This window comes from Lytechinus variegatus, chromosome 11, assembly GCF_018143015.1.
Source record: "Lytechinus variegatus isolate NC3 chromosome 11, Lvar_3.0, whole genome shotgun sequence".
NCBI classification, from domain to species: domain Eukaryota; kingdom Metazoa; phylum Echinodermata; class Echinoidea; order Temnopleuroida; family Toxopneustidae; genus Lytechinus; species Lytechinus variegatus.
Genome location: NC_054750.1, coordinates 3206513 through 3234434, shown reverse-complemented (window position 1 = coordinate 3234434; position 27922 = coordinate 3206513). Strand labels below are relative to the sequence as shown.

The 27922-nt window shown below is 37.4% G+C and overlaps 1 protein-coding gene across 1 annotated transcript; it reads left to right on the top strand.

Annotated features, from left to right (window-relative positions):
- The first annotated feature begins 8544 nt into the window (after positions 1-8544).
- Positions 8545-22772, top strand: LOC121424124. The gene is made up of 7 exons (XM_041619723.1): positions 8545-8669; positions 13762-13848; positions 15259-15420; positions 16001-16243; positions 16664-16972; positions 21029-21166; positions 22319-22772. The coding sequence occupies exons 2-7, from the start codon at positions 13774-13776 to the stop codon at positions 22697-22699; spliced, it is 1308 nt and encodes a 435-aa protein (XP_041475657.1). The 5' UTR covers positions 8545-8669; positions 13762-13773; the 3' UTR covers positions 22700-22772.
- Positions 22773-27922: the final 5150 nt, after the last annotated feature.

Here is a 27922-nt window from a genome sequence, read left to right as displayed (position 1 = left end):
CTCGATTCCACAAAAAGGTTTAGTAATACCACCCTGAAAATGTCAAAGTCAGAGAAAATGTAATATATATAAAATCAGAACTGATTTAAACTTAAGATTTTGAATGATAATAAACAAAGAAGACCCAGGATGCAATAGAGCAATGCGACAAGACTTTCCCCTATTTTTATCACACGTTAATGATGTTATATCATATTGATCATGGTCGAAGATGCTACTTTATATGCAACTAAAATTCAACCTCGTGTCGATGCTTTCATAACAAATCTGGTTGAAAAAAAGTAGTGGTTACACAACAGGGAGAGTAAAAAAAAATCATAAAATACATCACACATGAAAAACACACACACAATCTACTTCAGCATGCAACAGAGACATAACCAAAAGAACACGGTTCTGTAATGACAAACGTAAATAAAAATCAAAGGAAACGGTAATTTCAGCTAATGAAAACATGTATAACGAACAGTGGGAATAATATTTGAAAGTTACCAGTGGAGTAACTACAGGAGGGGCACGGAGGGCACTTGCCCCCCCCCCTCCCCCATCCCCCATCGTCAAGCCCCAAAAAACAAAAACATGGGGAAAGGGAGAAAAAGAAACGAAGTGGGGGAATAAATTATTGTATATTATATTATGTTACATATGTTATATTACATGAGAAATATTTCGTCATAATTTTATGAAACATTATTTGTTAATTATAACATCCCGTTTTCAATCCCTGGTGCTCGCATTGTCGCTTTTAATAATTATAACATCCCGTTTTCAATTCAATATACACCAAATATATTTCCTCGCACTTCGAGCAATCATTGTTTTATGTAGTGAAATATGCTTCTTTTCCATGGTTATTTAAAGGTCAATTCCACCCCAGAAAAATGTTGCTTTGAATAAATAGAGAAAAATCAAACTAGCATAACGCTGAAAATTTCATCAAATTCGGATGTGAAATAAGAAATTTATGAAATTTTAAAGTTTCGCTTATTTTTCACAAAACAGTGATATGCACAACTCAGTGACATTCAAATGAGTCAGTCGATAATGTCCCTCACTCACTATTTTTTTTTTACAGATTTGACAATAAGACCAACTTGACTGACTCATACAGTATTAAACAATGCTAACTACACATGTTCAGGGAGGAATTACTTGTTGCTTCACTTGACAATGAGGAGAAATTTAGAATATTTCATATTTGTGAAATATTTCACATGAGAAATTACAAAAGAAATAGTGAGTGGGTGACGTAATGAGTCTCCTCATTTGCATACCGACCAGGATGTGAATAGAACTGTTTTGTGAAATTAAGCGAAACTTTTAAAAGTCATAACTTTCTTATTTTACATTCGATTGCAATGAAATTTTCAGTGTTACGCTTTTCGGATTTTTCTCTTTTTATTCAAATCAACTTTTTGTCGGAGTGGACTTGTCCTTTAAAGTGATTGCCCCCCCCCCCTTTAGCGTCTGAATATGAAATATTTCCGGTCCGTGCATACGTTGGCATTAGTGGATTGGTGAGACATGTCTGATCTTCATGAATTCCTAAAAACAGTCCTTAAAATGTTCGTTTTTCTGGTCTTGATATAAAAAAAATTCACCTCGCGCTCGCATCATTTGGTTAGTGAAATACGTATGGTCTTAGTAAATTCCTACAAACAAGCCTTAGAATGCCCCTGTTCAAAACTGAATTTACAATATTTTTCGCTCGCGCTTCGCGCTTGCAATATTAGATTAGTGCGATACATATGTTCATGATTACAATGACTTCAAAAGGTGCTTTATGTGTTAAGGTGTAATGCAAACAAAATCAATACTATGCTGAGATGACAATGGTGAGAAAAACATACTCTTCAAGAATTAAAAAAATATTATTGTTGTTGTTATTATTGTATTAATTGTTATCATTATTCTAGGTCTTCCCGTCCAAATTCATCAAATTTCATTCGATTTGACCAAGTAATCATTCAATTCGGAATGAATATGAATGACGGATGAGATCAACATTTAAATTGTCAGACAGTAAGTTTAATTTAATTTCATAGGCATGCGATTTCTCGATTATCTCACTTAAACATGCGAAAAGGCGATTATATTAAAAGAGCACGCGAAGTGCTTTTAAATTCGTACCGACACCGTCTTTACAAGTGGTAAGGAATTCCAATTAATTATCTGGATAGTGTTTTTCATTGTTGCTTTTACATAATCCCTGTACTCTCAACCCGTTTTGAAATACTTATGCAAATTTCATTTACTTTGCATTGGATCTTTACCATATTGAAAAATTCTCATTCCTCTGACAAACCGCTATCGAAGCAACAGCCTATTTTCGCTCCACTTCCACAATATACCAACCTACACATGACTACAGTATGGCGGCAGCCCGAGGGGAATACATGAACATTTCAAACACCGATAGAGCCGGGTTGGTCGAAGCATTCGATAATCATCAAGATTACCCAGAACTTGTCAATGCTCTTGGAATAAATAGATCAACGGCTAGGTCGATTATGGCGACGTATGTTGACACGGACGAATTCACAAGCTACCTAGGGCGGGCCCGAAATGTGAAACTCTACATATATGCGCAACCATCTAGAGAATATCATAGATGGTAACCCACTCCTAACCCTTCGTGAAATGAAGGAGTGTCATAAGTGGAACTTCCCAACAAACCTGTACGTCCCCCGGGGGGGGGCCACTTACATTGACGAATGGATACCATGCGCGACCAAAAAACACGTAAAAAGGATGTCCTTTTCACGATAGTGCACGTTACGTACGTAACGTGAAAAGGGTGTCAAAAACACAAAAATAATGAAAAAAGGGTATCTATTTCGCTAGTAAAATTACGTGTTTAGGGTCGAATTTGCGGGAATGATAAAACAAAATTAAAATGTTTTACACTCTAAAAACAAATCAGTCAAAAATGACTGGGTAATAGGGTCAGCTGGGAGCAACTGTTATTCTAGTCATATTTGACTATTTTCTAGTCATATTTTACTAGAAAAGAGTTGTTTCTGACTAGAATATATGTCAGAAATGTGAATATCAGTGATTGCCATATGAGTTGCTCCCAGCTGACTACTGGTCTAGTCAATTTGACTGATTTGTTTTAAGAGTGTATAAAGGATGTCTTTTTTGCCCCAACACTTCGTGTTTAGAGTCCTATTTGCGCGAGGTGTCGAAAGTGGGGTCGTACTAAACCAAATAAGGTAAAGCCGACGTCCGAAGGACCCGTAACAATAAAACTTTCCTGAACTTGTTTAGGGGTTCATTTCAGGGAATATTTGCCAAGGGTATCGTTTTGTTTCCAATACTTGTTAAAAGGGTAGGGTTTCACTGTCACACGCCAGTACTTGTTAAGGGGTGCATTTTCAGAATATGGAAATTACGTGTTTTGGGTGCCTTTCGAGACCCCATGGTCGCGCATGGTATCCACTCGTGAATGGAACTGGCCCCCCCCCCCCCCGGGCTGTAGTCTCTACATCCACTATAGCCAGGGCACTTGATGGGATGCTGCTGACAATGAAAATAGCAGAAGATGTCACAGATGCTAGGAACACCCCTCGTGTTCTTGACCAGCGTCAGGAATATGCCGAGTGGTTTCTCGAGCACCGCGTCGTGGGAAATTGTGTCTTCATTGATGAAACAGGATACAACATCTGGACCAGGCGTACACGCGGGAGAGCTCGATCCACGTGGTGTTCCGGCCAGGAGGGTGGTTCACGGCCAGCGAGGTCGCAGTTGTAACGTGACCTTCGCGGTTTCCGCCGCCATCGGCCTTGTCCACCACCGAATCGCATTCGGAACGGTGACCAGAGAGAGCTTTGAGGGATTCCTCGCCGAGACCGTTGCTGAATGTGACCAGGTGTTAAATTGATGGTGTTAGTTTTAAACCTACCGGTGTTATTACAACACCTTTGGTTGTTACATTTACTCTTTGGTGTTATGTTAACACCTCAGGGTGTGGTCCTCTATTAACACCAATTGGTGTCAGTTTTTACACCACAGTTTTTACAGTGTGATTTAATTAATCCAAGGTGATAGTACGGTCATGTATGTTAAAATAAAAAAGCACTGGTTATAGAAAAATAAAACTGATCCGCAATGTGCTGTACTCAACCCAGGTGAGGTAAATGGGTACCGGTAGGAAGTAATTCCTTAAAAAGCTGTGTGCGCTATGAACGCCTAGCTTAGCCGGGTAATAGCGCCTTGAGCACCTAACAAGGTGAATATGTGTTCAATATAAATACCCTATAATATTATTATTATAAGTAGTAAATTAACCAAACTTAATTTACAGAAAAATACCCAAAGTGGATTAGCTCCTTTTGGAACAATTTTTCAGGAATAAGTGACACCCCATTAATATTTGCGTTTTTTTAATAGTTTATCATACAGAGCCTTCATCCTGTTCAGAGCAGGTTTTTTTTAGAGACTTTCCTTTTTGATCAGTTTTCACCTGTTGACTCCCCCCCCCCCCCCGTCATAATATTTCATCTTTAAAAAGTGCGAAGATGAGTTCATTTAATTACATCATGCTCAAGAAAAGACTGTACAACAGACTATACATTTCTCCATTTTGCCCACTCTTTCCAGTAAAAAAAAAACATTCTTCGCTGGTTTTATTTTGAGGCATTCGTTGTTTTTATAAAACATCAACTGAATAATTCAAGAGACGAAAGGACGTCTGCCTTTAAAGTAAATAATGATTAAAGCTTCTTTACTTGCATAGGATGGCGCCGACGAGTTATTGATTTTTATCATTCTACTCATCTGCAGTAAAACATTGGATTTTTAGAGAATAAACATTGACATGCCTTAATACTTTCCTCCCACAAAATTACTGTTTGTGTTTTAAACTCCCTTGTCAGTAAGATAAAAGTTGTATAATTTACAATAAATCACCAACCAGTTTTTGGCAGCATATTACGTTTCATTTAGTATTCTTGCAAGGTTGTTTCTATCGTAAAGGCCACTAGCGTACTAATAGTGTTTTGGGGGTTATAGGGCTCTGACTCACCCTTCCCCCCAAAAAAAGTTCTACTAACAAGAAAAAAATAAGAAAAAATAGGAAGGCGGAAAATGCAGCGTGATGTTAACAATGATAATTTTTTTAAAGAATATTTTCAAACTTTTATACGTTGGAGTTTTATTACAAAAGACATGCGGTTTATTTATGAAATTTTCCTCCATTTTTTTTTTGGGGGGGATTCGTTTGGCCACTGGTATATGTCATCTGCAAACATTAAAAACAAGGCACACTACGTGCTCAAGTATAACAAGGAAATCCACATTTTCACTATGATTATAATCTTGTAGTTTACCATTATGTAGTGTACTTAGTCATTTCGTAATTTTTTGTCTTTTCTAGTCTCCCTTCCCCTCACCTCTGTTCCCCCCTCCCACCCCCCCTCTCGCGCTCTCTATTTTTCTTTCTTTCTCCCTCTCTCTTAGTTCTCCTTCTGTATTTTAAATTGATGCGTCCATCATTATTAGCTTTAACCGAGCCATTGTATAATTATGTATTTTGCTCATTTTTTCATGCTTTTGCTGTTAATGTAAGGAAGATCCCCAATTACTCATCCTTTTCATAATTATACAAAACATGAATAGAGTAACTCGTTCAGTATGTCTAAATCTTGAAAATTTCCGGTGCATTTTCAGAATTTGGAAATTACGTGTTTAGGGTGCTTTTCGAGACCCCATGGTCGCGCATGATAGCCCTATCCACTCATGAATGAAAGTGCCCCGCCCCCTGGGACTATATACCTATGTTGTTTAAGCCAAAAGTGCTTAGAATTTCAATTCTTAAGTAAAAAATAAAAAAAGGATATAGGTCTATAATAAATAAAGGTAAATAAGCCCGTAGGCCTATATAATAAGCCCCATTATATCATACTCAAGATGTGACTTGAACAGCTAGTAGGCCTATTTCACTCTGCAAATTTGTAATCCTGTCACTGTTAACACCAAACAAAAATCTTCCAAAAGTACGTCATATATGAATTCAATAGTTACTGATATCTCATCACGCTATAGCGCATTAAAGCCCGCAGCTAGGCCTTATATTTTTATGTGGGCATGTGGTACAATAGGGCTTCTGCTTTGATTGTTTCCGAATAGATCACCCTCTTCAAATAGTTTCTCTTTTTAAACAAAAACACCTATACATATTCACTTAAATTACATCAATTAATACCATATTATATTCAAATTTAAGAAGAGAACGAAGCAATTTCAAAAGGGTGGTAAAATAATAGGGGCTCATCCCAGTGTCGCGGGTGGGTACATTTTTGAAAAAAAATGTTTGGCCAAAACCCAAAACACTAACATTTATAGTCCTTTATGAAAATTGTCCTTTCCCCCATGTGTTTCTAGCAGTTTCTGAAAAGAATGGTTTAATTGAAAACCCAGCCTGATGACGAGCAGAAGGAAATGGTTATCATACGAATATCGTGGGAATATAGGCCCTATAATCGATGATAAGTCATGATCATCAGCACCCGTCACCACCAGCTTGACTATGGTTCAACCTTGGTCCCAGCTGACCGTGGTTGGGGTGCCGATGTCAGCCAATGTCTGCGAAAATCGGATTCCATAGACCAATAAAAATTAGAATACTACGTACGTACGTAATAAATACCACGTACGTACGTGGTAATACTGCGTACGTACGTGATAATACTGCGTACGTACGTGATAATTATCACGTACGTACGTACGTGATATTATCACGTACGTACGTACGTGATAATATCACGTACGTACGTACGTGATAATATCACGTACGTACGTACGTGATAATATCACGTACGTACGTACGTGATATTCCCGACCTTTCGTTTGAGGACGCAGACGCTTATTTACAACGGTCGTTGACTTTGGAAGGGACTTTTTGGGCCCGTCATCATGGTCGTAAAACTCAGTCCTGCAATGCAAATTGTGTGACATGAGATTTTTTTTTCGTTTCGCATCTGCGACGGAAACATTCAATATGCGTTTCGTGTGCAAAATTCTGGTTGCTACTATGGTAACAGCGATTTATCCGATTGAGGACGACTTTCCAAAGCCACATTTGACTCCTCCTAGAGCTCGAGAGGCCGCCCGGGGGGCCCACTTCCATTGATTAGTGGATACCAGTAGCGACCACCCGTAAAAGGGGACAGAGTGGGCAGGTACGTTACGTATATAGGCCTATGTAACGTTATAAGGGTGTCAAAACGATGTTTAAAATGCTGAAATAAGGGATCAATACTTGTAGGGTTTCACAAGCCAAATACTTGTTAAGAGATGCATTTTCATAATCTGGAAAAGAATTGCTTCCCTTGTTTAGCATGTTTAGGGTACTTTTCGAAACCCCATGGTCGTGCCTGGTATCCACTCATCAATGGAAGTGGTCCCCCGGAATTTGAATCTAATCCCCATTTCTGGGGAATGTAAAACATAATGCCCCTCACATCGTGTGCGAGAGGCATATCGTTTGTGTATAAGGAGTAAACAAAAGAAACAAAGAAACAAAAGAAACAAAAGGAAACGAGTTCAAAGGTATCGCATATGATGTGTACATATCAACGCATGCGAAATGTTCGGCTGGAGAGGTTGATCTTATCCATGAAATCAATTGCCAGTGATCCACCAATAATCCACATTAAATGTAATATCGATTCGATGGACTGTAATGATCTATATTTAAGCCTTCATTCAGTAAGTTTTTCCTCACTCAATATGTTCTCGATTTGTTTGAAAAACCACTTTCTTCTCCATGTCATAAATCTATTTTAGGTCCTGCATTTTGAATATCTCCAGCCATCAGTAGTAATATACATGCACGGGTGTCGCGGAAAGGGATTTTGCACACGAAAAGCAGATTTGTAGGGCCTGTAACCCCCTGTTACACAAAGCTTAGCATTGATCGTAGAGCAGTTTTCTACGTTTGATTCTATTGACTGTAATGCACAATCAATCTTAAAAATCAAGTGTATGATTAAGCGTTAACTTTTGTGTTAGGGGACCCTAATACTAGCGTCCGTGATGATTGCGAAAGGTCCCAATTATCACTCACGTACGTACGTACGTGATATTATCACGTACGTACGTAATAATTATACGTACGTGATAATTATCACGTACGTACGTACGTAATAATACTACGTACGTACGTGATATATATTTTTTTTTTCATTGTCAGAAATGTCCGATTTGGGGCTTCGTATGTTACAGTTGCAAGTCAAAAGTTGTATGAAACGGGCCCCAGGTCTAAAAAGCTGAAAGAGAAAGGCAAGCAAGCATACGAAGACGAAAAGAAAGAAGCATTAGTTCGTTTTGTTCGAAATTTTCCACTCCGTCTCTTTTAGAAGAATTGCGTCGAAAACAATCGAAACTTGAAAGGTAAATGTGTGGTCATGCTATTTTTGTTAAATCTTGAAAATCACTGACAGATATTCTTGCGAGTGGGACTACAGTCTACACTGTAGTTATTCTCCAACTAAGCGGCCGTGACTCGAGGCCCGAGCCTAGCCGAGCGCTAGCGTAGTAGTAGCGATAACCCGACGTTAGGCGCGGGGAAGAGCAGGCCGTTGACGTTAGGACTAGGAGTTAACTCGCCAACATCTGACACTGTGACTTGTTTTTGTAGTCTCTGTACGGTTGCATTTGTCTGGAAAGTACGGCACTTTCAGTTTCACAACATTGATTGTAACTTAGGTCCCCCCATACACATGCATGTTAGTCAATTGTTTCACAGACCATGGAGCTAACAGAGATTTAAGACTTAAGTTAAGAACAAGTTTTTTGTTAAACAAGTAAAGTTAACCTAAATCGTGGTGGGCCTAGCCAGGAGGCTTCTAGTTCTAGAGAGTAAAAATCTAAAAGATATAGCCCTAAATCATGTACATGGGATGCACCTTCCTAGGGTTGCAAAATTCCTGGGAATTTTTGTGGTGGAAACTCCATGGGAATAAACGGGAATTTTCGGCAATTTTGGGGAATTTTCCAGAAATGTTGGGAATTTTCAAAAAGTAGCAATTTTTTTTTTATATCATTGTACAGGAATTGAACGGATTACCCTGGCAGATGATGCCTGATTATGCTTTGTAAGCAAGTTTCAAGCCAAATATGCTAAGACAGTCAGACAAGGCATAATCAGGCTTAATTTTGTCCACAAATTATTCATAATTTATACAAAACCAATTCAAGAAATAGTTACCACACTGACGGCAAGATCGTAAACTATAAAATCATGGACGAAAATGTAAAGTAGGTCACGGGGTTTCGCCGGTATCGCGATCTCAAAATTCTATTCCGATCGGCGAATGCGGGCTGTACTGGAAAACCGTTCAGAAAAAGTGTGACCTAACTTCGCGCACCAAAGCTTTTGTGGAGATTTAAACAAAGACTCAGGCTCAAAAAGTGAAATATTTATATCAGATTGATGGCAAAATGCTATTGAATCGGTTAGTACCACATTTAACTCACATTTTTTTATGATTACTGCTTGCAAAATGGTGATATCGTGATGCTTGTTGCTTTCTTCAAAACAGGCGCTAACGGTGACAAATTTGCCGATCTTTTGCCAATATTTTCATGAATACTGGACTAATCCTAAAGAAACTTTCAGCGAAGGGTAATTTTAGGTCGCTTTTCACATTGATGATGTCAGATTTTAAGGATATTGGCTAGTTTTGGAGATAATGACCGTCCGCGAAGTTTGGACACGCGCGAAGTTTGGACTCACTGCCATACACTGCAAATGCTTTACACAAGGGATATACATTGTTCATAGACAGTCAGTCGGCAAGCCCTGAAAAAGTAGCTTCTTTTATCCAAGTGATATTCATGACTGTAGGGTTTTTGCATAGTTAATGAGCTTGGTGCGAACCAAAACACCTCTTTTTATTCTGCCATTGCTGCTCTAAATATTAACCAAATTTCATGTTTTTGGTATCTTTGTAAAGAAGAAGAATCATTCTTTCAGGTCATGTGTTTGGAATTCTTTAAAAAATGTTGTAGTATAGGGAAAACTTTTGATATAAAACATGAAACAAAATGATTTTTTCATGCAACAAATGTTGTTGTTTTCACACTTGATTTCTGTTTGAGTACAAATGATTTTCAGATCATAATAAAGCTGAAGATCTACGCTTTAATATGATATAATTTTTATAAGAAGATGTATCTTAGATGGGTCAGCAGCCAGCTTTTCATAGGCCAAGTACATTTAGCAGCTCAAAAACAAGGATACTGCACTCTGATTGGTCACAGAGACCACACACCCAGGCAAATTCCAGTGTTCCCCACACTGGGCCTCTGCAAGGTCACACTCACCATGTGGTAATCCCTTCAAATAACCCGCGCCTGTTGTTGTGAAAACATTATTCAGCCAATCAGAACTCTGGATTTTATGTTACTCAGAAATTTTAGAAATCTCGTCTTGCATCTTGATGGAAAAAGCTGGCTGCTGACCCATCTAAAAGATGCCACATATCAAGAGTGACATTGTAAGAAAGTATAGAGTTTGAGCTTTCTGATGATATAAATAATGTTGGTACCGAAAACACAAAATGTTGCACAATTTGCAAGTGAAAACAGAGGAAGAAATTTCTGTTTGATGCATCTTTTCTCGTAAAAAAATCACTTATTTATCAAAATATTTTATTCAAAAGAAATAACCAATATGAAAGAGTAACATTTACTCTTCCCAATGGTACAAAAATAATCAATTTTACTCCAGGAGAAAGTGGTTAAATTATTTGAGAAAGAAAGTCTCACAATTCACGAGATTTTGCAGGGACATGAATTCAGCCACGAGAGGACTTGGATAAATCTGGCCCATTTGCTCATTAACACAGGGGCTTGCCGACTGACTGTAGAACGATGTCTAAACTTTTTGAAGATGTTAAGATTCAATAACATTGTTAGAATTAGCATTATTATTATAATTTCATTATCATTACTTTATTTCTCATAACTGAAGTGAGAATTTGGTGCTGTTTGCAGCGTTAATTTGATGAGTATAATACAGATTTCTGGTTCAAATAGCCCTCTTTAGAAATAAACATTTTGTTCATTATTTTCAAAATACTAGATCAAATTAAATGAAACTGATATGACAACCCCCCCCCCCCCTTCTTTTTTTTCAGGGGTGCACGGATTGGGGCATCTCAGAAATAAATTCTGGGTAATTTGAAATTTGTCGTTCCTGGACCTGACTTTTCCCATTTAAAGACTCAAGCCATTGCCATAGCTGCTGGTGGGATTAGTCTGCTGTGCAACCTAGCCTGAATGCACAGACCCTGATTGAAACTTTGATCAACAAGTGGGTCTCTACCCAAAGACTAGCACATAAAATCTTGCTGTTTCCTGAGCGAGAGGGCCTTCAGTACACAAGGCATGAGTAGGCTGCACATTCAGACCCTTAACTAATGTGAAGGCTTTGCACAGCAGACGAGCAAACCCTGCACTTGAGGAAAGTGGTCTGAATATGCAGCCTAAGGTTTCTGCCAATGACTTGTGTACAGAAGGTCCTTTTGTTGAACAGAAAGTTGTATTTCGTGCTAGTCTTGTGTGAAGACCCACTTGTGGATCAAAGTTTCAATAAGGGTCTGTGTGTGTAGACTACATGTAGGGGACAATGTTATTATAAAATGGCAGGTTCTCATATAAAAAGAACCCTTGACATTTAAAGAAAAATGAAAAATAGGTAATGCAAAGTTTTATTTTTTAATGTTGAATTGATAAGCTTCATTTTGTACATAATGCTCCATCATGTTACATAAATACATGTACCGGTACATGTACTATATAAGGTATTGCATGTACAGTTTGATGAATACTTGGGCAATTTAAAGAATGAAGAATAATTGACATACAAATGGAAAGTATAATATTTGAGGATATCAATTCATGATTTTGTATTTAAAACCAGAATTTATCACTTTTGGTGAAAAAATGCAAATTCCCAAAATTCCCGGCAGCTGAAAATTCCCGAAACTTTCCATGGAAATTTTCCAAATTTCCGGAAAGTTTCCATCCCTTTGCAACCCTACACCTTCCTTTCCGACATTTCTGCGCCATCGATTTTATTTTTAAACAAGACTTCATCAAAAAATAAGAAAAATATCATGACAAGACGGAAGAGACTTGCCTGATGTTTACGCCGCCATCTTGTTTCCTATTGTTCTTCGCCAACGTTACAGACGCGTGTGTTATTTTTTCTCTGAAATTACTTGACCTACAGTATTTCCATAAATGACATTGTGAATTAGGTAGAGGTAGGTAGGGTTAAGTACAATGTACGACTTACATGTAACTCTGAATATGAGATTTGACGATCGGGACCCCTGAACCAATACTTGTTCTTTAAGAACAACTGTTCCTTTTTTGCCCATCATATTTTGGAATGCTCATGTATTCCAGTCAGACTGCAGATCCCAAGAAAGTGGCTTCTCTCATCCAAGTGATATTCATGACTTGAGTTGTTTTGCATATTTAATGAGCTTGATGCGGACCAAAACACCTCTTTTCATTCGGTCATTGCTGCTCTAATTGTGCATCATATTTCATGAATTTGGTACCATTGTAAAGAAGAAGAATCATTCTTTCAGGTCATGTGTCTGGATTTATTCAAAGATTTTGTAATATAGGTTAAAATTTTGATCTAAAATGTGCTACAAAATAAATATTTTCACCTGACAAAAGCTGCCATTTTCACACTTTATTTATGTTTGAGCCCAAATGATTTTTATATCATGATAAAGCTGAATATGTATGCTTTGAATTGATATAGACTGTTTCAAAATAAGAATTGGTTTAATCGGGTCAAGATCACACTTTTCATTTGCCAAGTACATAAAGCAGTTTGAAAACAAGAATACTGCACTCTGATTGGTCAAAGAGACCACCCAGTGGAAAATTCCAACGGTTCCAGTGCCTGGGTTCGTGGGAAGGTCACACTTCCCATGTGGTAATCTCCTCAAATACCCCGCGCCTGTTGTTCTGTGAACCTTATCCAGCCAATCAGGACTCTGGATTTCATGCAAGTACAAAATTTCAGAAATCTCGTCTTGTACCTTGGTGGGAAAAGTGTGATCTTGACCCGATTAAAAGGTGCCGCATATCAAGAGTCGCATTGTGAGAAAGTACAGAAGTTCAGCTTTATGGTGATATAGATATCATTGAAGCTCAAAATAAGTTTTGCACAATTTGCAAAAGAAAACAGAGGAAGAAAATTCAGTTTTAAGGCACACTTTCAGGCCAGAAATTTACTTATTTAACAAAATATTGTATACTAAATAAATGACCAATATGAAAGAGCAACTTTTACTCTATCTGATGGTGCAATAATATTTCATTTAACTTGAGGTTAAAACAGGTAAATTCTTAGAGAAAGAAAATCTCACGAATCACGAGATTTTGCAAGGAGGAAGATTCAGCCACGAGATGATTTGGATGAATCTGGCCTTTTTGCTCATTAGCATAGGGACCTGCGGTCTGACTGTTCCCTGTGTCCAATACATGTATGCACCTTGTGGACGCATGATCCAAACATTCTTGTGTGATAAAAATGCCATTTGACATCTTTTATGAATATTAATTTTTTAGAAATAGTTTTAAAGGAATTAAACTTCTGAAAAGCCTAACAAAACCACTTATTACGATACCGAGTTGAAAAACATGGTCTAATTTGTTTCATTATTGTGTTTAACTTTAAGTTTAAAAATTTTATAATTTTACAGTTTAATTTCTAATCTATTTCAGTACTTGCTCAGCATGGAGACATCCCAATCGCCCCCTAAGCATTGCAGAACATACTCCCAGGAGGACCTGAAGAAGGCTGTCAAAAAGGTGAAGAAGAAAAAGATGCCTTTAGCAGCTGCTGCAAGGAAATATAATATCCCTGAGAGATATTATATTTCCTTGCAACAGTTTAATGATTACAGTTGTTGATTTTATTGTCTCTGCTTGGTCATCTGTTGGTTATTTGATGAAAATTCGTCACTTTTAAATGTATTAACTCCATTTTGTTCAATATTCTGAAATACTGGACAAATAGGCATCCCGGGAAAGGGTTTGTCGGGCTGCGGGACAAAGGAGCAAAATACGGGAAAATCCCGAGAAATACGGGACGTCTGGTCACCCTGGGTTCATCATGTGTGATATGAAGACGGGAAAGGAAATACAGGCAGAAAAATTGAATGGAAAGACGACAAAGGATGAAAAGATCAACATCTGTAAGCTTAATAACATTGTGATGTTTGGAGATTTTTTTTTCCAGGGCTGTTGAGCATTTCATGGACTAAATCGCCCCTAGCCTCTGTGTTATTTTTCCCCTGAAATAACCTGACCTACAGTATTGCCATAAATGGCATTGGGCGATTTCAAGTACGGTGTTCAGTGTTGGTCCTGAACCAAAACTTATTTTTTAGAGAACAACTATTCCTTTTTTGCCCATCATATTTTGGAATGTTCATGTATTCCCTGTGTCCGATACATGTATGCACCTTGTGGGCGCATGATCCAAACATTCTTGTGTAATAAAAATGACATTTGACATCTTTTGTAAACATTATTTTTGTCTCACCAACCAGAGGTGAAGGCAAGACTTAGGGATCCAAATGTCGTCCGTCCGTCGTCCGTTCGTCACAAATCTAATGACACATAAATCCACAACCATAAGGTGCTTTTCAACCAAACTTGGATGGTAGATGGACTTGGGGGACCTGCATGTTATGCTGCAGTTGGAGGTCACATGGTAAGGTCAAAGGTCATTTTCAGGTCAACGTTAAAGTTTACATGCAAGACTCTCTTATGACACCTAACTCCGCAACTGTAGGTCACTTTTCAACCAAACTTGGTTGGTAGATGGACTTAGGGGATCTGCGTGATATGCTGCAGTCGGAGGTCACACGATAAAGTCAAAGGTCATTTTTAGGTCAACATTAAAGTTTATGTGCAAGGCTCTTAAAGCAAGTGTTATTCCATCCCAGTCATATTACAATGAAGTTTTGATACAATTCTGTTGCATGCCCTCGCGAATCACAATATTTCTGGTTATTTTCATACGTGGGCGAGACACAAAATTGCTTTTGCCTTGTTTTAGAAATAGTTTTAAACGAATTAAAATTCTGAAAAGCCTAACAATACCACTTATGATACCAAGTTGAAACACATGCTCTTATCTGTTTCATTGATTTGTGTTTAACTTTAAGTTTTGAAATTGTATTATTTTACAGTTTAATTTCTAATCTATTTCAGTACCTGCTCAGCATGGAGACATCCCAATTGCCCCCTAAGCGTTGCAGAACATACTCCCAGGAGGACCTGAAGAAGGCTGTCAAAAAGGTGAAGAAGAAAAAGATGCCTTTGGCAGCTGCTGCAAGGAAATATAATATCCCTGAGAGAACCCTTCGTGACAAGGTAAACTAGCTTAAACCTGATAAAATCTGGAAATATTGATCAGTGATTTTAAACAGACCACAGTCCGATCTCTCTTATGCAGATCTTTCTGTTATCTGGATGCACACTTGCCGATATTTTTTTTTTCAATCTAGTACGTGGGGAAATTATATTCCAATCTAGATTCCTATGCTAAGTCACTTTGATTGCATACATTTCCAATATAGTCTACCTACAACCACATTATTTTTTATGAAAATATCTTACCAAATTACCAAAAGTACCTGATTTACAGGATAATTTTCCTGTAAATCAGGGCACAGTGCAACCATTTTATCATATTTTCTTTTTTTTTTGTGGAATAAACAACACATCTTGCTAACTAGGCTCATTTTGCATATCCCTATATGTAGCTGACGTGGCATCTTAGAACATGTTTCAGTAATTTTTAGGGTCATGCATAATCTTTTTGCGATCAATTTTATGAAACATCACCCTGCAGAGGCATTTGATTATGTGTGTAGACACACTGCATGACTTGTATCTCTATGATACGCATATGATCAATTATTTCATAAAATTTTACAATATTGCAATCTAGGTTTTTGGACGTTATTTCAAGAAAGATATGAAGAAGGACACCAACAAGGACACACCGTCACCATCGACCAACCAATACGTTAAAGAAGAAGGTGATGAGAAACCACAACGGGTCAAAAAGCGCAGTGTAGGCTATACACAGGAAGATGTTGAGGAAGCTGTCAGATTGGTCAAGAAGGGAGAGGTGACTTTAGGTGCGGCTGCGAAGGAATTTGATATTCCCAGAACCACACTTCATAACAAGGTAACCAGGAATTATGAAGTATTAAAGGCCAATTCAACCTCATCAAAATATGGAAATGATTAAAGAGAGAAGAATAAAACAAGCACGACATTGAAAATTCATCAACTGTGGATGTAAGGTATAAGAATGTATGACAATTACAGTTTCACTTGATTCACAAAACAACCTCATCGGTATGCAAATTGGGCAATCAGCATTATCCATGGCTATTGCTTTGGATCATAATGGTAATGAAGATACTGACAGTCATGCTAAAGGTAACAATGATAATTGTAATTTGTATTTTTATAAAGAATCTTGAAAGGTATTAATGCAAGACTGAATCACATTTTGCAACTAAAGAACAATTCATATGATTTTAATACCAATTCCTATTGTACTACAATTGATATTTTACTTTTATTGCCATTATTATTCCAGGTTTTTGGACGTACTGCTGTTATGTGTAGCACCGGGAGGGCCTCCTTCCTTACAGCTGCAGAAGAAGCCCAGCTTTCAAATTGGGCTCTGGAGATGTCCGACAAGGACATGCCGTCACCATCACCCATAAACCGAAGTGATAAAGAAGAAAACCCAATAGCAGTTGATGAGATAAGGGTCAAGACGCGCCGTGTACGCTATTCACAGGAAGATATGGAGTTAGCTATCAGAACGGTCAAGGAGAAAGAGATGACTTTAAGGGCGGCTGCGAAAAAATTTAACGTTCCCAGAAGCACACTTCATGACAAGGTAACCTGGGCCCCGTCTTACAAAGAATTACGATTGATCCGATTAGTTGCAATTATGGACGGCCAGCAACGTCAACATCTATTATGCATGTTTGTTAAAAATATTTTCTAGCTATGATGTACATTTATGCATTCATTGTTTTATTTCTTGAAAATTCACTGTGCTTTTCTTTGCATACAGAGGACATTGTGCAAGTTTATCATAGGATTTCCATACAGTTACGTTTGATCGGATCAATCGTAACTCTTTGTAAGATGGGCCCTGGAATTGTTAAGTATTAAAAGGGGAGTGAATAACCAACACTAGCTGTTATCTCTTATTGACTGTGTGTTATAAATAGTGAATAAATTTTTTGAGATAACCATCAACAATACAGAGAATCAATTAGCCTACACTTTTAATCGTACGGAGGAATTAGGATGTTTTTTAGAGGAAAGCACTCGTTTTGCTACTGTGATTAGTGTGGTATGAATGTATTGAGTGATTAATTAGTGTTTTATCATTCAGTGGGCCCATATTACAAGACTTCATGGCTCAGCATGCTGCTTACCAGATGTGAGTAGTTCAGGATTTGTGGTAGCGCTCTTTGTCTACTGGTCCGTTTCTGCTTTAAAGGCCTAGTCAGCCTTAAAAAAGTGGACACTATTGATTAGAGAAAAATTAAATAAAGCACCAATGTCAAATGTTTCTGCAAAATTTGAATGTAAAATATTAGAAGGTTATGTCATTCAAGTGTCACTTACCGGTAATTACTTAACTGCACATATTCTGTTTATTATGCAAATGAGGGAACTGATGATATCACCCACTTGCTATTTGTCTCACCTGCATAGCAGAGTGAGACTATATGTATGGGCGGCGGCGGCGTCAACATCAAATCTTAACCTGAGGTTAAGTTTTTGAAATGACATCATAACTTAGAAAGTATATGGTCCTATTTCATGAAACTTGGCCATAAGGTTAATCAAGTTGTACTGAACATCCTATTAGAGTTTCATGTCACATGACCAAGGTCAAAGGTCATTTAGGGTCAATGAACTTAGACCATGTTGGGGGAATCAACCTCAAAATCTTAACCTGAGGTTAAGTTTTTGAAATGTCATCATAACTTTCATGTAGAAAATATATGGACCTAGTTCATTAAACTTGGACATAAGGTTAATCAAGTATCACCAAACATCCTGCATGAGTTTCACGTCACATGACCAAGGTCAAAGGTCATTTAGGGTCAATGAACTTTGGCCGATTTGGGGGTATCTGTTGAATTACAATCAAAACTTTAAAAGTTTTTGGATCTGATTCATGAAACTTGAACATAATAGTAATCAAGTATCACTAAACATCCTGTGCAAGTTTCAGCTCACATGATCAAGGTCAAAGGTCATTTAGGGTCAATGAACTTTGGCCGAATTGGGGGTATTTGTTGAATTACCATCATAACTTTGAAAGTATGTTGGTCTAGTTCATAAAACTTGGACATAAGAGTAATCAAGTATCACTGAACATCCTGCACGTATTTTAGGTCACATGACCAGGGTCAAAGGTCAATGAACTTTGGCCATAATGGGGGTATCTGTTGAATTACCATCATAACTTTGCAAGTTTATTGATCTGACTTTTGAAACTTGGACATAAGAGTAATCAAGTATCACTGAATATCCTGTGCAAGTTTCAGGTCACATGATCAAGGTCAAAGGTCATGTGAGATCAATGAATTTTGGCCACATTGGGGGTATTTGTTGAATTACCATCCTATCTCTGTAAGTGTATTGGTCTAATTCATAAAACGTGGAAATAAGAGTAACCAAGTATCACTGAGCATCTTGTGTGAGTTATAGTAGTTTTCAAAGTCAGCACTGCTGCTACGTTGAATCGCGTGATGCAGGTGAGACGGCCAGAGGCATTCCACTTGTTTTGCATAAAGGCCACACAAAAATAAGAGAGGCCTAGAGATCTAATAAAATTGCATTCATTATTGTCCATGGCTATTGCTTGTGATCGTACTGGTAATGGTAATGATAGTCAGGATAGAGGTAGTGTAACACTATTTATTGTGGATATTATATAGGATTCTTCAATTGCGATATGTTTATAGAGTGTCACTTCGACATCACACGTCAAACAGAAAATACAATTCACTCCAGTTGTTTGTTGTTAAAGGGGAATGAAAACTTTGGAACAAGTAGGCTTATGTCGAAACAGAAAAATCAAAGAATGAAAACAAAGAAAGTTTGAGAAAAATCAGACAAATAAAGAGAAAGTTATGAGCATTTGAATAATGCAATCACTAATGCTATGGATATCCTCCCATTGGTAATGCGACAAGGATGTGTGATGTCACATGTGAACAACTTTCACTTTGATGGAGTATAAAACACCCTCAAAATTTCTCTTTTTGCTTTTTCTTATGGTGATACAAACTCTATCCATGATGTATTCTTAAAAAATCTGTATTACATGCCCTCCTATAGAAAGAACACATGATCTACTGATTGATGTGAAAAAGAGGCAATTTGAGTGAAATATCTAATTAAGTTGTTCACAAGTGACATCACACATCTCTGTCGCATTGTCAATTTGAGAATCTCCATAGGATTAGTGATCTCAATATTCAAATGCTCAGAACTTTCTCATTATTTGTCCGATTTTTCTCAAACTTTCGATAATCTGTTTCTTTGATTTTTCTGTTTTCACACAAGCTATCTTGTTCCAGAGGTTTCATTCTCCTTTATGGTGGTTTAATATTATGAAGAGATGATAATGATGGAACATTCAGTGATGAAGAATGAAATATTAATTCTCGATAACCATAATGATGGTTGAGACTGGAAGTATGGAACCTCACCCGAAGGTGGAGAGGCACCCTGGAGAAAGACCCCCAATTTAGCAAAAGGGAGGGCTTTTATAGAGTAGAATGGAATGTCATTAATGACCAATGGAGACCATACACAAATCACATGTTACTCGGGTAATTGACCATAGGAAACACATCTCACTTGGGAGGCATAAACATGACAAGGATAGATGTTTCTACTCTTGGGTTGTAAGGAACCAGAGTGAGTTTTATATCAAAGTTCGAAGGAAGCATTTCAAAGGGATTTTAAGTTGAGGGTTGTAATACTTGGTCTTACAGTGACAATGATAATCCTAATATAGATGATGATGATTTGGATTGTTAAAGGCTTGTTGGGGAAGCTTCATTATGTTGTAAATCTTATGGTGTTCAACCCAGTAAGGAAGATTGCATTGAATGATCTATTTGACAAGTCAGAAAAAAAAAATGAAAGCCATAAGTATTTACAATATAATGAAACTTCCCAGCAAGCCTTTAACATTTCATTTCATTGTCCATGGCAGACTAATACATGTAAATGCATGTCAGATTAAATCAGTGAAATTGAGGGCTTTGTTCTTATTTCATCATGACTCTTCCATGGACCGGTGATGGCCTGGTAGAACAGTCGCTTACTGGCAATCAGACGAGAGGTTCAAATCCTCCTGGTTCCTAGTTTTTTTCTGAACTTATCAAATAGATTGATCAATGCGATCTTATGTACTGGGTTGAAAGCCATTAGTATTTACCATATAATGATGATAATTTGTTTGATGGTTTGTAGCTGGTATAGATCACTGTGGAATTGGTTTACATGTTCGGTAGTCGGTACACTGTCTGGAAAGTCCTAGAAAGGAGTGGATAGATTCTTCTCTCCTGCTCTATAAATCCACTCACTGACTCAAGCCAGGCTTATCTCGAACTCATGCCATCCTCTTTTTTTCTCTCCTACTCAAGCCAATCTTTTTTCATCCATCCAAGTACTAAAGCCTTTCATCTCTAGAAACTACTCAAGCTTCTCAACTCTCTGGTTTGCAATCCTTTTAAGGACGACACTTGATTGTGAAAGATCCTCTACTTTCTAACCTCCACTCTCATGCCTATCCATTTAACGTCCTCTATCCACTTTATTTTTAAGAGTCATTTCTTGGAGTTTCCACATGGTGTACCGTAAACCACTTCCACTATGATTGATTTTGCTTGTATTTCCATTATTATTGCAGGTTTTGGGACGTACTCCTGTTCAGTGTAACACCGGGAGGGCCCCCTTCCTTACAGCTGCAGAAGAAACCCTGCTTTCGAATTGGGTTCTGCAGACGTCCCGCATCGGTCAATGTCCATCTGAGAAGGACATTATTCAGGTAAGGTCTTGTTTTCCCTTCAACATATTAATATAACGTAAGTTTTTCCTCATTATCACTCTAGAAGAGGGTTTGAAGCATGATGGGAGGATTTTTTGATGTTGCTTTGGATGGTACAGGCTTGTCATGCCGGTGTTCGGTCCAAGGCAGTCTCAGACATGACAGATACGGAGACATAGACAATGATTCCCAAGATGGCACTTGTGTCCAGAATTAGCCAATTCTGAGATGAGATACAATTAAAGAAAAACTTTCAAGAGAGACGTCTGAAGACACCCAACAGATTGTAGTACAGTGAGATTTATTCATCAAAATTGGCTCTTTTTTCAGTGACTTGCTGAGACATGAGACATCCCTTTGACACAGAGACTGATACCAAGTCAGCATCAGAGACCAGATAAGACACAAAACACACAGTTGCCTTGTAAAGACATGTGTACAGATCAAGAAATATATCAAGACCCCAACACTATGTCACAAAATATATATTCAGAGTACTGTGTGTTGCCTATTGTAATTCTCGTCTCAAATAAGCATTTATGTAACAAGTTTTAAATGATATCTCAGACGAAAAAAAATGCATATCTAGCCAAACCTAGGGGTCAAGCGTTGGGAATGATTTTGCGAGGTAAAAGGGGAATTGTGAGATTTTTCAAAAAAATGTGATGACCTGTAGCCTTTGTCTAGCTGCACATGCAATATCACACAAAATAACTTTGTACAGGAATGAAAATAAAAAGCAATTTTCAGCTATTGTATTCATAATTGCAAACCTTTAGGTCAGACGGAAATCAACTGAAATTTACAGATGAATCAGTCACACGTTTAAGAGATATTTATAATAGCAAGCTCAATAGCATACCACCAAATCAAGAATCCTTGTGGTAGGCATATGTTCTTCATGTGTCACTGCTCCTGCCAATAACCCTTGTGTTGGCAGGAGCACTTTGTTCAGCAGACCTCGATAATGTTATTTCTTTTTTAGATAGTTGATTATACAGTAAGAAAAAAACATATGTGCTGTCATTCACAAAACATTTCGGGAGAAATTCCAGCAATACCAATTCATCTCTGTACCACAATAAAGTACTCAAGTCCTCTATGTAGAAAAGTTTACTGATATATTCTCTTTGTTTGTAAAATGTGTTTCAGGTGGTAAAGGAGATTATTGACGACGATGGCCGTGAGACTCCTTTCAAGAACAATCAGCCAGACGAAAAATTGTTCAATCTTTTCCTGAAGAGGCATCCAGAGCTTGCTCCTGGGACTCCTATACTAAAGTCTAAAGTGCCAAACCCTAACTTTGTTTCTCCAGCATTGCACGAACACTTAACAGTGCCTCTTGCCTCGGACAGCCCTCGCATCAAGAGGGAGAACATTGATGAAACCGACGAATTCTCGAATGGTGTCAGATTAAAGACCCGCAGGGTGAAAAAGTCCAAGCAGACAGGAGAAGAGAAGAGGAGAAAAAAGAAAAGAAAGATTATTACCATTGTTATAAAGGGCAATAAAAAGCCAGGGGTGGTATCCTGAGATCCATTTTATCTGAGATGAAATAAAATATTTTATCTCCGTTAAAATCAGTGAGATAAAATACCCTTAAAATCTCTCCGAATTGGTATTCTGAGAACAATTTTATCTTCATTTTATCCTTGTAAGACACACCTACTTTTTAATCAATATCCAACTAGAAACGTGCTTTTATAGCTCTCTTGTGTCACTCAACCAATGAAAATCCATTCCGCTAGGAGGTGTGGCAAAAGAATGAGATTGCGTCAATTTATTGACTTCAAATACGCTTGCGCATCTTTACAGAGATTTCTTTTTAACAAAAAGGACAATACTCTCATCTTTATTCACAGTCCAAATCGCATCTTTTCGCGCATCATTTCAAAGAAAATATTAGTCAAGACAAGTCGTATGAAATACTTTCTGATTGTACAGGAATAACGCTAAGGTGTTATTCTCAAGAAATATATGATTTTTCTTCATTTTCATGTCAACATTTGGGGCTAATTCACCTAGAAATATTGGTGAAATGTTTTTTCTTCAAAGTAAGTTGGGCGCAAGCACATCATCCGCGTTGAAATACCCAGATACGCGATGGGTATGTCTACGCAGGCACTGTTCTGTTGCGTATCATCTATAGTTACGCAAGATGAAATTTTAAATTTTATCTGAGAGATAAAATGTCATCTCAGAATACCAATTTCATTTTAAGAGATAAAACAAAATATTTTAAAGATAAAATGAACTCAGAATACCACCCCTGAAGTTCATTTGAGATATGGTGAAGATTTGAACCTGTGGGAACTCTTTATTAATTTAGTTAGAACTCAAAAATTCTTTAAAAATTAATGGAGAAAATTTACCAAGACCACAGAACACAAAGCTTAGCTGTGATTGTAAAGAACAATTCTTTTTATTAAAGCTAAATGATAGTAGTTGCAGTAAAACGCTAATTTTGTGAGAAAGTCTGTAAAACCAAGGTTAAGTATGACTATATCATCGTGGATCTAGATCTGGTATAGTTACATAAACTGAACTTTGTGAAATCATAAAATCTAAGCTGAAATACGATCACACAGGAGATCGCCAACACAGATAGGCACCCGTGGGACAGTGTATTATTATTGCTGGAATAAAAACCAGACGGAAGTGACAGAATCCGTGCTTATTTTGCTTATTTCTCAGCAATTACACAATTTCTTCCAGAATCTGTTGGCACATATTTTTTTATTCATATAAACAGACACTTGGGTGGTCATTTTATTAGATTCTGTAAAAAGTCATTTTGAGATCGTTACCAGAACTGGAATTTATCTTTAATTGCAGTGATCGCATGAAGCAGTAATCAATTTTGAAAATCCAGCATATGTGTACAATCATATCTCTTTTCTTTAAGTCAAGGTTCCCACAGTCAGTAAAAATCCTGGAAAAATTTGTGTTCATGGAAACTCGGGGAAAAGTCGGAATTTAGAAAGTTTGTGAAAAGTCATGGAATTGCAGTTACCTCTTGGCTGTAGCAGCTCTCCAGTTTGTCATGTCTTGCAACTCTAATACTCTGCTATGATAATTGGTGTTCATGCTTTCCATTTTTCCCATTTTTGTGACGTCCCAAATTCTACACAACTCCCGTGACGTCATAGGAAGTCATGGAAAGCAGCAATTTAGTCATGGAATTTTGTTTTCAAATTTCTGTAGGAACCCTATTCCGTATAGCATCCAAAGTTAAAGAGAAATTCCAGTAGTTGCAGTAAACACTGATTTCATGAGAAAGTCTGTAAAACAAGGCTTAATTGTCAGTATATCATCGAGGATCTAGATCTGGTACTGTTACATAAACTGAACTTTGTGAAATCTTGAAATCTACGCTGAAAAATGTTCAGACTGAAGATCCCCAACACAGATAAGTGCACGTGGGACAGTGTATAATTATTGCTTCGAATGTCGGGCCCGACGCTCTACCCGAATCCTGTGCTTATTTGCTGATTTCTCAGCAATTACACAATTTCTTCCAGAATCCTTTGGCACATACGTTTTATTTATACAAACAGACACTTTGGTGGTCATTTCATTGGATTCTGTACGAACTCATTTTGATATCGTTACCAAAACTAGCATTTACCTTTAAGATGGATATTTGGATCCCATAATCACGTTCAGATGACCCATTTCTGGATCTGAAGTGGCAGTTTATTTTCTTAAGAATTAGGGCTTGTTTCATAAATAAATGTGAACGTTTATGGAAATATGAAGATTGTGGTATGATTTGTCAGAACAGAGTTCAGTTGCCAATCAAAATCAAGGATTTTTGTGGTAGTAACTATTATGACAAAGTGACCATAATGATAATAATGATAATAATAAACAGTTCTTGTATAGCGCATATCACAATTATGAATAATGTCTCTATGCGCTTCCAAAGGACTTGGATATTATTACCCCAGCTGTAGCTTGGCTGCCGTAATTACTGTGATTACAGCGCACACGCATTTCAAGGAATAAATTCCTGCCAGGTACCCATTCACCTCGCCTGGGTTGAGTGCAGCACAATGTGGATAAATTTCTTGCTGAAGGAAATTACGCCATGGCTGGGATGGCTGTTGACCATATGTTAACTTGAGTCTTTATCGAAAGGTAAATTGCTGTTGGTTATAACTAGCAGGTCATATGTATGTGCGTTCAGTGTTGGAGTTACTTTGATCATAGTTTGGTCATTTTTAGCTCATCTGGCCCGAAGTGTCGGATGAGCTTATGCCGTGGCGTGGCATCCATCTTTTAAAATTCACAAAAAATGCTTCTTATTTGTTGACCGATACACGAGGTTCACCGAACTTCTTCACAGAATTTTGAAAATTAAACTAAAGAATTTTTATGCTAGTTTATGCAAAATCAATTTGTGTATTTTTCAAAATTCACATAAAATGCTTCAATTAATCTTTTTCTTTATCTGTCGACTGATTTTGATTGTTGTCTCACCTGCATAGCAGAGTGAGACTATAGGCGCCGCTTTTCCGATGGCGGCGGCAGCGTCAACACCAAATCTTAACCAAAGGTTAAGTTTTTGAAATGACAGCATAACTTAGAAAGTATATGATCCTAGTTCATGAAACTTGGCCATATGGTTGATCAATGATTACTGAACATCCTGTCACAGGACCAAGGTCATTTAGGGTCAATGAACTTTGGTGAAATTGGGGGTATCTGTTAAATTACCATCATAACTTTGAAAATTTATGGATCTGATTCTCGAAACTTGGACATAAGAGTAATCAAGTATCGCTGAACATCCTATGCAAGTTTCAGGTCACATGATCAAGGTCAAATGTCATGTAAGGTCGATGAACTTTGGCCAAGTTGGGGGATTTGTTGAATTACCATCATAACTTTGAAAGTTTATTGGTCTAGCTCATAAAACTTGGACAGAAGAGTAATCAATTATCTTGGAAGATACTGTCAAAGTTTCAGGTCACATGACCAATGTCAAAGGTCATTTAAGTTCATTGAACTTTGACCATTTTAGAGGTAATCATTAGATTGCTGTCATAACTTTCAAAGTTTATAGATATAGTGTATAAAATGAGGATATAGAGGTAATCCAGTATCAGTGACAAGTTTTAGGTCATATGATCAAGGTCCAATGTCAATGAACGTAGTATTGTATCATTATATGAATGGTGTTTTTTGTGAATAATTATTTTATAGTAGTTTTCAAAGTCAGCACTGCTACTATATTGAATCGCGTGATGCAGGTGAGACCGCCAGAGGCATTCCACTTATTTTTTCTTCCATTTGGTAGTTTCACGAGGTTCACCGAACTTCTACACAGACTTGAAATTTTCTGTAAATTACAAGTATTTATGCTAATTTATGCGAAATTTATTCATAAATCACTTAAAATAGCTCTTCTTTGTTTGTTGACTGAATTTCAAAATGCTTCTACACAGAATTTTGAAACTCATTTTCAAAAATTCACAAATAATTCTTCTATTAGTTGACTGATATGCCCAGGATATATGGTCCATTACTGTATGTCTTCGTTCAAGTCATATGTATATTTTTTCCCCTATTTGATATTTTATCTTCATATACCGGTATTCTAGAGGAGGCCTCCATCAGAATTATTGATCCTGGTGGAAAGGGGGTCCAAATAGTGAAGAACAAAATTAAATGGGGGGGGGGGGACAGAAAAGAACACAGGGGGTTCAAGACCGAGATGTCTTGGGGAATTGCTCCATAATACCTAGACGGGAATAAACTGTCTTGTGGAGATTGGTTAAAAAAATTCTGACAATTTACTGCCATCGCGGAAGCCAAAGCAATTGAGCCTAACAACCAATGGTACAGAGACATGTGATACCTCGTCATACAGTGGGGGGGGATGTCACCTTGAGGTCATTCTTGCCCCACCCCCCACCTGGCCCCACCCTAATCCCAAGACGTACACACATTCACACACACACATTGCTAAAATTTTAAGATTATTTGAAACAAATAAGAATGCAGAGTTTTAAAGTATTAGAGCTTGTGTTGTTTTATTTCTCAGAAATACAGTGATTTTGTGTAAATTGGATCACTGCACATATCAATCAAACACAAACGTAATGCATATCTTAAAAAGGAAAATAATATATACATTAAAAAAACATTTTGGGATAAATGGGGTCAACAGCGATGTCTTCACATTTCGACCTCAATTGGTGATTTTACTTTTAAAATGGCCATTTGGATTGTGAACATTTTAATCTTAAGAGGGGAAATATAAAATGTGAATACATCAATATAAAATCCATGTATTGTATTCTTTTATATCAAGAATATCTGATAAATGAAATGGATAGTAAATAAAAAAATCTAGCATGGACACATCTAGTGTTTCCTCAAATGCATAGACATCAGCACAGAGGATTATCTTTTGTTCTGGGGGGATCTAGTGTTGCATCCCCAACACAATAATCCTCTGCGCTGACGTCCATGCTCTCATGAAAATACCAAAATGTCTTGAGTAAAAGAGAGTTTTTTTTATTCCTCCAACCATGAAATAATTTCCATGTTAGGAAATGAGAAATATGCAAAAAATGTGATTTTGTCAAAAGATGATATTATTAAGAGGTTAACTTAATTAGACCGGGCTATTTTGACGCCTAAGAAGACTGGGGGGGGCTGATTCAGCCCCCCTTATGATCTCGGCCGTCGATCGCAACGAAAATTGGCACACGAGTTACCCATGGCATTATCTACAAAACTGTAACA